Here is a 12,493-nt window from a genome sequence, read left to right on the forward strand (position 1 = left end):
TTCCCTCCCATATTTTGGCTGTGCTGATTGAGAATATAGGACAGTGATGGTGAGCCTCTGACAGGCAAACACAATGTTTGAGGTGACCACGCCAGTATCCACAAACACTCACCAATAATAATTCTCTAAAGCACGCCCATTCTTCTGCAATTTTCAGAAGGCCATGTGAGAAAGAGATGTGCTCTCACATGGCTTCTGGAGCCTCCAGAAGTGCCATGCGGTTGTGCGGCTTCCAAAAATCACATGAGAATGGGGTGTGCTTTCACATAGTTTTCGGAGGCTGCAGAGGCTGTGGAAGAGCATTCTCCAAAACCATTCAAGAACAAAGGGCTTGTGTGACTTGGAGCAGCCTTGGGTAGACCTCAGGTGCCTGGCAATAAAAGACAGCTGGGCTGTGAGGGCAGTTGTGTCATTTTCCAGGGCTCATGCACCTTGGGGAATGATGTGTTGCAACCATTTTGAATAGCAGCAGTGGTGCTGTAGCTGAAGTCAAGGCCCAGGTCTCTACCTCAGGCCTAGGTGTCACTGTTCAGGGGAGGCCTAGACATGTCAGAGAAAAAAATAGTTTCTCTTTCTGTGGAGTGTGTATATGTGTCACATGCCAAAAGAATCAAGTTAGGCATTTTCCAAATTTTTGACACTTGAGTCCAAAAGGTTCGCCATCGCTGGTCTAGGAGAACTGGAGAATTAGTAGTATTGTATCACAGAAAAATCCGTTGAGGAAGAAAGTTAAAGATATCCCTTATTTACAGGTTAGAATTTGGGATGTTAAAAGGATTGCGATCAAAAGGCCACTTTATAAAGGAAGATAAAGGAGAAGAATAGGGATTACTTTATGGCATTATGTTACATGAGGTAGTGTGCGCTTTGAAAAATGAAGAGAAAAAAGTCAAGCAAGAAATAGGTGAAGTTTGCAAGAGAACGGAAAAAGTACACTATTATAAAAATAATAAAAATGTATTTTTTTTAGGCTGTGGTAGGTAATTAAAAAGCTTCAAGTTTTCTTGAATCAAGCCTGGGTCTTCATTATTACATAGATATGTCCAAATCATATTTTGTGCAATAGTAGGTTGCCAATGGTAATTGGGTTGCCATTGCCTTCTTCAGTATTTAATTTGCTTTGTTAGTTGATTGCTGTTTAGAAAAAAATGTGTTGTTTGCCACCAAAATTGTGGTTCCTGCTGCATGGTGCAGTGATCAAAGAATGCATCTTTAATGTGAGTCTGGCCACCTAATAGTCTTAAGTGGGGTTTTTTGCTCAGGACAAGAGATTTTATTTCCTAGTTGAGAGAAGACTACACAAAGTCTGTACAAAGAAATGATTAGAAAACATCTAAAACCTCTCCATCATCTCTAAAATGAAGGAGGAAGAACAAACTAAACTCAGCTAAGTTTGAATCTTCCTCTTTCTCCAATGCTTCTGCCATTTTGTCCATTGAAAGGAGCATACTGGGTTCAGGAGACCATTGTACTTTCCATCCCTGTCACACTATTGATCCATGAGATCAGTGGGAGAAAATGCCATTTGTGCTACTCTGCTTATCAGTGTTGTCATTCATATTGTTTGAGCTAATATGTCACTTCCACAGCTGCAGAGTTATCTACCAAGGAGGAAATGAGTCTCTGCAGATTTTACTCTGCTAGTCATTGCCAACTATAGGGGAAGGTATTCATCTCCATTTTGAGGCCATGAGCCAGCACTACCCAAAGATATTTTCGCGGTCATGTGGCCAGCATGATGTTGCGGAGCCCTGTTTCCTCTCCACGAAAGTGGTACCTATTTATCTACTTGCATTTGCATGCTTTTGAACTGCTAGGTGAGCAGAAGCTAGGTGAAGACAGGCGCTCACCCTGCTGCATGACACTCAGGTCTCGAACCCGGGCTGTTGGCTTTCCAGCTGACAAGCCCAGCATTTTAACTGCTGAACCATCATGTTGCCTATCTACCAATGAGAGATTGCATGTATTCAGTTGGCACTCTGAAATATTCAAGATGTACATTTTCATGAATCTGTTCAGGTATCTTTCACATTTGTCATTTATATTTTTACAAGCTTAGGAATGGTCTACTGACTCATAGAAACCAAGAGGAAACCTCTTTTCCTTGTTACCAGAGAATGTTCCTTAATATTTCCATCTTGCTTGAAAGATTTGGGCTTAAACTCCTCACAATCCATTTTCTACCCCATTAGTCCATGTACTAGGCCTATGGAATAATGGAGAAAAGAAAGTTGCCTGTAATATGTTGATCCTTGGTCATCCCTTGAGGCGCTATACAAATCTAAGCCATTTTCATTTACTTGCCTAGAAAGAACATTATGAATCCTGCAGAAAGTCTTAAAATGGCAGCTGCTATTCAGCCTGGCCTTTTGTTCAGTATTTTTTGGGCTCCTGAAAGGAGTGTCCCACTGCTCTAATTACAATAAATGGGTATATTTCATGTATTCTGTATTTCATGTGTTCTGTGGAATACTAGGAGGAGGAGGGAGCATAAAGGAAGCCAAATATTTTATAAATGTAAAGTGAAAATGTCTCTATAGCTACAAAGGAGAGAAATTAGTAGGATTGAAAAACTACTATCTGCAAAGAAACCCATGTTTTTTTTCCTCAACATTCTAAAATATATTTTGAAACATTTTAAGGAAATCACTGCATTGGACAAGAAGATGCAGATAACACAATACTGGATGTTCAAAATGGAAATTGTGGAGCTGATGTATCCCAAAAACTTCCCTTCTTGCCTGCCAGGTGCCATGCCCCACCTGATTTCATTTTGGGCTATTTTTATTACTTTAATTAGAAAAATAAAATAAAAATCCTCCATGTTTTGAAATCAAGCTCCAACCGTGAGGATAATCCTTATGTCTAAGAATGTTTCTGTGCCCCTGTATCTAGCTCTAAGGCAGTCTTCGAAACTAAAACAATATGGGGCTACCACCACTGCTTTCTTTGGAATTATGCCCATCTGCCCAGAAGAAAAGGAAATAAACTGAGATGATAGACAAGATGGGCAGAAAGGTGCCTTGTTTGTTTGCCTTTCATAAATGAGTAGGCATTTGTATTTGTATTTAATCACACCAAATGGTAGCTCTTTGCTCAGTGTACCTATAACATGTGCGTTTGCCTATAATTTGCTTGCTCAAAAAAGGTTGGGGTTCCCTGTTGTAGAATTTAGCCTGGATATAGTGACATGGCAAATCATGGCTTTTATATTGTTCTTTAATCAATTTTTCTACCTTGATGAAATCCTCCAATTCAGGATGGAAATCCTGCAAATCATTTTTTTAAAAAAACATCTTATTTTATGCTGATTCTGCAAATTGTAATCCTCAAATATCCAGTATTCTGGTTCAAATTTGAATTCAGTGAGATTTCTTCCTGAATAAATAGACTAAAGATAATTCACAATTTTAAATCGTGGTAATTATTTGGCTTACTGATTAATTAGCTTATCTTGCCAAAATAATCAAATTATTTTGCCAAGTAATCTATGTGTTTCTTCTGGCATATTCAGACTGATTAATTTGCTTAGCATAGCTCACCTTATAGTTAGACAGAGGAGGTAGTGATAGCTGCCTTTGATACTATCATTATATAGTGTTTGTAATTTTTAGACCCAGTTTGGTATAATGGTTAATGCACCAAGCTAGACACTGAGGGACTGAGTTCCAGTCCTGCCTGAGGCATGAAGTCAGCTGGGTGACCATGGGACAGTCATTCTCTCAGCCTTAGGAAGCAGGCAAGAGCAAACCAAATCTGAAATCTTGCCAAGGAAACTGGAGGGATTACTTATCAGTGCTGACTCAGGCATAAAAAAGTATTTTTATCTTCAACATAGAACAGCGGTTAGATCTTTGGAACAAAAAACTTTTGATACACTTCCGTGACTAAAGCGTAACCCTTCAGACAGTAAAATATTTTGGGCTGCTTGCTCCTGCTGCTCATTATTGTAACAAGTACACCAGTATTAGTTCCTTTTGGAACTAATATACTATATTTTATATAGTTGGAATGAAACAAACACAATGTGCGTTAACTGCAGACTGTCAGCTTTAATTTGAGGGTATGTACATCCAACTCAGGTGAACGGTGTAAGACTTACAGCAGTTTGTATATGTGCCTCCCACTTGTTAAGGGACCAAAAGTAATGGGACAATTGGCTTCTCAGCTGTTCCATGGCCATGTGTGTGATATTCCCTCATTACCCCAATTACAATGTGCAGATAAAAGGCCCAGAGTTCATTTCAAGTGTGCTATTTGCATTTGGAATCTGTTGCTGTCAACTCTCAAGATAAGATCCAAAGAGCTGTCACTATCAGTGAAGCAAGCCATCATTAGGCTGAAGAAACAAAACAAACCCATCAGAGAGATAGCAAGAACATTAGGCGTGGCCAAAACAACTGTTTGGAACATTCTCAAAAAGAAGGAATGCACCGGTGAGCTCAGCAACACCAAAAGACCCGGGAGATCACGGAAAACAAGTGTGGTGGATGACCGAAGAATTCTTTCCCTGGTGAAGAAAATACCCTTCACAACAGTTGGCCAGATCAAGAACACTCTCCAGGAGGTAGGTGTATGTGTGTCAAAGTCAACAATCAAGAGAAGACTTCACCAGAGTGAATACAGAGGGTTCACCACAAGATGTAAACCATTGGTGAGCTTCAAAAACAGGAAGGCCAGATTAGAGTTTGCCAAACAACATCTAACAAAGTCTTCACAGTTCTGGAACAAGATCCTATGGACAGATGAGACCAAGATCAACTTGTACCAGAGTGATGGGAAGAGAAGAGTATGGAGAAGGAAAGGAACTGCTCATGATCCTAAGCATACCACCTCATCAGTGAAGCATGGTGGTGGCAGTGTCATGGCATGGGCATTTATGGCTGCCAATGGAACTGCTTCTCTTGTATTTATTGATGATGTGACTGCTGACAAAAGCAGCAGGATGAATTCTGAAGTGTTTCGGGCAATATTATCTGCTCACATTCAGCCAAATGCTGCAGAACTCATTGGACAGCGCTTCACAGTGCAGATGGACAATGACCCAAAGCATACTGCAAAAGCAACCAAAGAGTTTTTGAAGGGACAGAAGTGGAATGTTATGCAATGGCCAAGTCTATCACCTGACCTGAATCCCATTGAGCATGCATTTCACTTGCTGAAGAGAAAACTGAAGGGAAAATGCCCCAAGAACAAGCAGGAACTGAAGACAGTTGCAGTAGAGGCCTGGCAGAGCATCACCAGGGATGAAACCCAGCGTCTGGTGATGTCTATGCGTTCCAGACTTCAGGCTATGATTGACTGCAAAGGATTTGCAAGCAAGTATTAAGAAGGGAAAGTTTGATTTATGATTATTATTCTGTCCCATTACTTTTGGTCCCTTAACAAATGGGAGGCACATATGCAAACTGCTGTAAGTCCTACACTGTTCACCTGAGTTGGATGTACATACCCTTAAATTAAAGCTGACAGTCTGCAGTTAAAGCACATTGTATTTGTTTCATTCCAACTCCGTTGTGGTGGTGTATAGAGCCAAAGATGTTAGAATTGTGTCGATGTCCCAATATTTCTGGACCTGTATAATATAACTATATAATATAACTAATATGCTATCCTTTGGACTCCCCTCTTCACTTTTTTCTTTACAATATTGTACAATTTCTAACATCTTCATAATAGCAAAGAGGCTTAGATTCAGAGATGTCTTTGGCTTGCACAAAGCAGCCTCACTCTATTTTGTTGCAGCCCCCTTTGCTCCTTTATCTTCCTGCTAAAGATGTGTCATCGCCCCAGTAGAATTTTATGTGTTTGTTGTGAAATCTAACTTATTATTGGTGTTCTTTTCTGTAATATTATACTGTGTGCATATGCATGCTGTGCAGGCATTTTGGAAATGATGGCTAAATGAAGTAGAACTAGTAATTACAAAAAAAAAAAAACAACCATTCAGAATGCCAATAGAAAGAGTCTATCTTTTTACTGTAGGGTAAAATTTAGATGAAACCTTTTTTATCATTGGCATGGGAAAAATCTAATATATTTGCTTTGGCCTGGAGAAAAGAAAGAAAGAAAGAAAGAAAGAAAGAAAGAAAGAAAGAAAGAAAGAAAGAGGGAGAATAGGTGCCATTAAAAGATAAGAGTCTCCTTTAAATTAAGCTTGACTCATGCTTTCTTCATAGAGTTTCTCCAAGTATAATTTTTGAGCTTCTCAATCCTGAAATTTTCTGGTGATCTCCCATCTAAATGCTAACCAAATCCGACCTTGCTTAGCATTTGCTCAGCCAACATTGCATAATTGGAGAGTTTTCCCCTTAGAGAATGAGAGATGCTTATACTCACAATAGATGGCCAGTGATATGAGACAGAATTTTCTCTCCTTTTATAATACACTAAATAACTAGCTTCCTTAAGCCTGCTGGTTGTAGATTAGAAGAATGTGATGTATCTTAGTTCCTCCCAGGTTTTCACTGGAATTTAATATAATGTGGCTGATGATAAGCCACAATCCTCTATTGGACATGTTAATTGATTAAAAATAAAAGGTAGTCTTGTTTTGAGCCATACTAGATCTCATGTTGCATCAATGTCGTATTGAGTGATCATCTTCTCTGATTGTGCATATGGTATAGTTGCAAGGGTAGAACAAAGCCAAACTTCCTTTTAAAAAGTATTAATGTTGTCATTAATATGATTACATGGTAATAAATGGTAATTTATTCATTGATGCAGATACTGTACCATATATATTTGTCCACAGGCCATGTGACTGACTGTCAGCGTATTTTCTACTCATCAGTTAATCATATCTACTTATACCAGTCAAGCATTCATCAAAGAAGATATCTTTTTTGCCACAGACAGAAAAATGCCTATAAGGTAGTTTGGCCCGCTGATGTTTCTCCTCCTCATGCAGTTCCTAAGGTACTATCATTTCTGTTGTTCTATTGCTTCTTTCAGTAGCCAATATAGAGATTTATTAGATGAATAATCAAGTATATCCCAAGAAGTAGCAGTTTGAATCATGATTTTGTTTTCAGGGCTGGGATTTGATACCAGAACTTTGGTGCACAAAGTAATGCTATAGTAAAGAGAGCATTCAGTCAATTTCTCAGCCTGTTTCAATTTGATACCCCTGCTGCTGCTACGTCCCAATCTTTTGGTTAGCCTCTTGTTTTAAAAAAATGATGAAATTGGTTATAAATCATGTAAATGGGAATTGGCCATACATCACCAATTCTTTTTATATCCATTTTAAAATGAGGAAATCCAAAAACAGTTCTCTCCATCGTAAGATTTATTGAGTAGCATGCTGCCAGCTAATAATGTTCCTATCAAAAAGTTGTTCCGTTTTCATGATATGTATCTTAACAAACTATTATTATACTGCTTATAACATGCAGGAAGATAGAGGAGCAAAGGCCGCATAGTATGTTTCAAAAAACTGATATATTTCATTGTTTAATTCTTGATTCAGACAGATTCTTAGAAAATGCTGTTGTTTTTGTTTCATGTTCGTTAACAATTTTTGAAATGTGATGGCTTTTATCATTGAAATTACTTTGTGATTTGTAAACTATTACTTTCAAAATATTGGAAATATTCTTGTGTGTATTTGTGCGTGTATCCTGTTGTAAACTTCTTTGAGTGGAATTGGATTCCTGAAGGCAACATGGATAGGTTCTTATTGTTTTCTTTGCAGTAAGCTGATGAAAATGATCTGTCACTGTCATCTTTTCATTTATTTGAACAATCTGTGGGACTAGTCTAAAGCCTGGGATGTTGGATTTTTTTTCAGCTTTGGGGGAGTTGTGAGATTGGGAATGACTTGCCTCTCAGAGGATTCTGTTACTGCTGAACTAGAAGGGTGAAGAAAAGTCTCCTGCCTGCCTAGGCATTGAATGCTATGGTGCCATTAGTGTACGGGTATTACACCTAGCCTAGGTTGGATAGGGTAGAGATGATCCACTCAGCCAGCCACAGAAGCTCCTAATGGTTTGGGGCATTGTTCACTATCTTAAGCTCCTGAGGAAAAGGAAGGATAGAAATCTAACTCACAAATAAATGAATAAAATATGGGCCAGTCTAATATCTTTCATGTAAGAAACCTAACAGATCAGGCGGAGCGCATACACACACACACACGGAGAGAGAGACATGAAGACACATATCAATATACACAGACCTATACACACACTTTATGTTATACATGTGCAAGAGTATAGTAAGTTGAGTAACTGCTACATTGGTAATTCTTTTCAACAGAGTCCGAGTTCTTATTCACTTTTATGGGATTCAGGATTCAGGCTTTCCCCTTTTCATTCATATATCAGTTCAGAACTCTGCGAAGTTACCTGGCTTGTTTTGAGAACGTGAATTTTTCTTTTCTTTTTCTTTCTTTTTTTTTTAAGGCAAACTAGAAGTGAGAGTGCCGTTAGGAACCTTTGGTCTGAGCGAAAAGCTGCTGTGATACCTAGAATTTCAGTGCTGTAGGGCTAAGAGGCTCTGCAAGTGACAAACACTGTGAAGTTCAAAAGGGCAGTGAGACAGATACTGGGGCAGGCTTCAGGGTTTGCCCTGATGGCTTAGGAAGGTCACTCAGACAAGGGTTGAGGGTGGGGAGGGCTCTATCTGAGAAAATGATCCCATTGTCATGCTCCATGTTCCGATCTTCATTTTTGTTCCTTGATTTCCAAGCATATAAAGCAGCCAGACTATGTGACGACAGGCGCTCTGCCTGACATGGGAGATGAAATAGACCTTAAGAATGAAGATCAGATTCAACGGCTTCGTCAGGCTTGTCAGCTGGCCCGTCATGTCCTGCGTCTGGCTGTGAGGAGTGTAAAGGTAACGCAAGCTTGGCAGCTCCTGGCTTTGCTTTTTGAAATTTCATAACATTTCCTTTTACATATATACATTTCATAGTTATTTATTGTACATCATAAGCTCTGCAGACTGATCACAATAGAATTCCTACTTTTCACATATTCAGCAAACCAGCTTGATTATTCATAAGTTGCCTTCCTTGATCCATCTCCCCTCCTCCCCCGCCCTCCCCGGTCTATATCCATACCAAACAACCAAAATCTAATCCCAATAGATGCCCTGAAAATTAAGCAGTTTCTTTTTTTGAGTATTTGCTTTATTTGGCTTGTATGTTTGGAATTTTTAAATTTCTGTCCTTCACACTGTGGAAGGCCAGAAGAAGACAACAGTTTGTGCCTGGGAGAAATACAGAAATTCTGCCGCCTTGACTATAGGAAAAAAGGAGAATAAGAGCTTGTCTTTATAAACTGAACAATTAAAAGCACATTATTAAGCTCTGGATTTGCTCTACTCAAAGCTGAGTAGAGTTTATTGTGTATCCGAAGCTTTCTAAAATCCTTGTGGTTTAATAGTCAGGGTTTGGTATCCCATTCTTTTGAATAAATGTATCAGCAATTTGTGTTACTTATCTCTGTGTGAAGGCAGATGAGCATTTCCATTGTTTGGTCATAGGCAGATTCTTGGTTCAAACTTGCTGATTTTCATCTGTATAGGTATTACATTGTTTGATTTGTACAGTACAAATAGTCCTCTATGCACGACCACAACTGAGCCTAAATTTCCTATTGCTAAGCAAGACAATTGTTAAGTGAGTTTTGCTCCATTTATGACCTTTCTTGCTAAAGTTATTAAGTGAATCACTGCAGTTGTGAAGTCAGTAACACGGTTGTTAAATGAATCTGGCTTCCCCATTGACTTTGCTTGTTAGAAGGTCACAAAAGGGGATCACATGCGCCCAGGACACTGAAAACTTCATAAATACATATCAGCTGCCAAGCAGTCAAATTTTGATCATGTGGCCATGGGGAATGCAATGCTGCAATGGTCATAAGTTTGAAAAATGGTCATATAGTCACTGTAACTTTGAATGGCCACTATACAAATTGTAAGTTGAGAATTACCTATACTGATTACCTAGACTGTTTTGGTAGATATTTTTCTGTCTTCCTCTTCCTCTAGATTAATTCTGGATTTGTAACTTGTTTGTAAAAGCATACCATGACACAATGTCTGTACTGTTTATTACATTAAATCTATTAAAAATGCAATCCCGGTGGGAGGAAAAAAATCACATTTTAAAACAACACACATTTTTAAAAAGTATGGTTACTTAGTGCATTTACATTCCACATTTTTCCCAGATTCCCAGGAGGTCTTCTCTCATTTTACCTACACAACAATCCTGTGTGGTAGGTTTGACTGAAAGGGAGGAACTAACTCAAATTCATCCAATGAGCTGAACCTGTCCAATGCTTAACTACTTTTCCACATATGTTGATAGTAATATTGTGGCAATAATTTAAAATCATGTATTTTAGCTCTTTTAAAGAAGATTGGGGGGCAGAGAAAGAAGCCCAACATGCTTCCTTCAGCACTACTGGCCAGATTAATATCTCATTATGCCTAAATTAAGGACACTCTTTCAAAATTATAAACTGACGAATGCACAACAGGGTATATAAATATATATATTCAGGGCCCAAAAGGCCACCTAACCACCAAATTTTGCAGCTCAGCTTTGCATGAAATGGACAAAAAATGGACAGAAAAAAGAACTTCTGTAGTGGGAAGAGGTTCTGCCTGTCTTAATCAAAAATCTGCAAAGTTCCATTCATACAGTCCAAGTGGCAAACATGATTGTGTTTGAGCTGTGCTCTCCTCAGCGTCTGCATTTCCTGCATCGGATGAGGAGAGCACATCTTTCTCCTTCTGTCCCTGCACAGTTACAGAGGCACGGTTGAGAACATTTTAACAAACTGCATCACTGTTTGGTTTGATGGCTCCAGTACCTAAGATAGAAAGACCATACAGAGAGTGGTAAGGACAGCAGAGAAGATTATAGGAAGCTCGCTTTGTGTCATTCAGGATACTGCTTATAAGTGCTATGTGTTTAGAGCTCAAAGCATTGTTAGAGACCCCACACACCCACTTCACGGTCTGTTTCTGTTGCTCCCCTCTGGAGAGGAGGTTTTGAAGTATTTCTAGAAGGACTTCTGTAACAGCTTTGTTTCCTATACCATCCATCTGGTAAACTCATAAGATTCGTTTTTCTTGCCATGTACATGTATACATCCGAACTAGACTGTGTTGTTTCTCTGTGTCATATAATATATGTGGGTATATGCATAATTTTGTATTTATTTATTCTATCATGGTTATGTAGTGTATATTAGAGGTGGAGATCCTTTCAGAACTGTATGCAACAAAATTTGCTTTTGATGTATGTTGATTAGTGCACATTCAAAGTTATTCTATTCTATTCCTATTCTATTCTATTCTATTCTATTCTATTCTATTCTATTCTATTCTATTCTATTCTATTCTATTCTATTCTATTCTATTCTATTCTATTCTTTGCTGACCTATCCTTTAGGCATAAAGTATTATCAACAAATTAACTGAGACCATCTAGCCAGAGAAGGGGGCAGAGATGGAAAACAGAAATGGAGTGCAGTGTAGAAAGAAGATGAATTAGAATGAGCCGCATGAGCCTGTCAAGATGTAAATGTAACCTAAAGAAGTTTCTAGTGAAGATGAAAGGAAAATAAGAGCTAGAATAGAGAACAAAAAAAGAATCAGATGGCTGAAATCACAAGCACTTGAATATGTCAAGCAGCTGGATTAAGGACCAAAACAAAAGGTACAAGATAAGAATAATGAAGCCCTAGAAGAATACTGCAGTAATGAAGGTGAGGCTTCATAAGGTTTTAGCAATGTCGCAAGGTAAGGACCAATTTTTCCAATGTTCCAAAGATGAAAACAAAAAGTTTGAATGAGAGACTGGCTGGATAGAAAAAGTAAGATGAGAATTGAATGTTACATAGAGATTATTGACTTGAATAGGCGAAGAATTAATCATTTTAAGAATGAAAGAATGGTAAAGTTGGATGGAAAAAGCAAAAAAAAATAAACATAAAAAATAAAAATAAAATCAGTGATGTTCAGATACTGTGATAAACATCTTCAGAAAAAAACAAAAAACAAGGCCAAACTTACAAAGGAAATTAAAAGATTGTTAAAATCAAAAGAGGAACGAAAAATGGAAGCAATATAGAAAAGTAAGAAGAGTCAAGAATCTGAGTTCAACTAAGGGAAAGAAATATATGAAGTGGGTAATGGACAATTATAAACTGATATTTTAAAATGTGTATTTTAAAACCAACAAACATAGATAAAAATCAAAGAATTCAAACAAGAGGAATAAAAAAGAAAGAGAAAAATTGCAGCCACAAGACATAGAAAGCTTTGCATAGAAACATTGATGTGGCGGATGTCATTCCATCAGCAGATGTGTGCCATAGACACAATCCTACACCTTTTCAATTTTGCCTGCCCTTGGAAACTACACAAGGTTAAGTGCTTGGTTGGAAGACCATCAGGGAATTCTAGACTAATCTAGAAGAGAAATTTTTAAAAAAGAATATCTCAGAAGAAGGCAAGGACAAGCCCC

At 38.2% G+C, this 12,493-nt stretch overlaps 1 protein-coding gene and 1 long non-coding RNA gene across 8 annotated transcripts in view; one reads left to right on the forward strand and one right to left on the reverse strand.

The window, feature by feature from the left end:
• Window positions 1–12,493, forward strand: part of METAP1D (methionyl aminopeptidase type 1D, mitochondrial) — a 92,914-nt gene that overhangs the window by 42,087 nt on the left and 38,334 nt on the right. For all 4 annotated transcript variants that reach the window (XR_015731841.1, XR_015731840.1, XM_034427333.3 and 1 more), the window contains exons 2-3: window positions 6,758–6,921; window positions 8,695–8,844. Coding sequence is in view for 2 of the 4 variants with exons in the window: in XM_034427333.3 (XP_034283224.2) it covers window positions 6,758–6,921; window positions 8,695–8,844 (314 nt within the window). In the remaining 2 variants the exon portion in view is untranslated. The remainder of the gene's footprint in view (window positions 1–6,757; window positions 6,922–8,694; window positions 8,845–12,493) is intronic.
• LOC117671518 (uncharacterized) overlaps window positions 1–12,493 on the reverse strand; it is a 103,488-nt gene that overhangs the window by 35,073 nt on the left and 55,922 nt on the right. The window lies entirely within an intron of this gene.

This window comes from Pantherophis guttatus, chromosome 1 (assembly GCF_059756535.1).
Source record: "Pantherophis guttatus breed Tessera chromosome 1, ASM5975653v1, whole genome shotgun sequence".
Classification (NCBI taxonomy): domain Eukaryota; kingdom Metazoa; phylum Chordata; class Lepidosauria; order Squamata; family Colubridae; genus Pantherophis; species Pantherophis guttatus.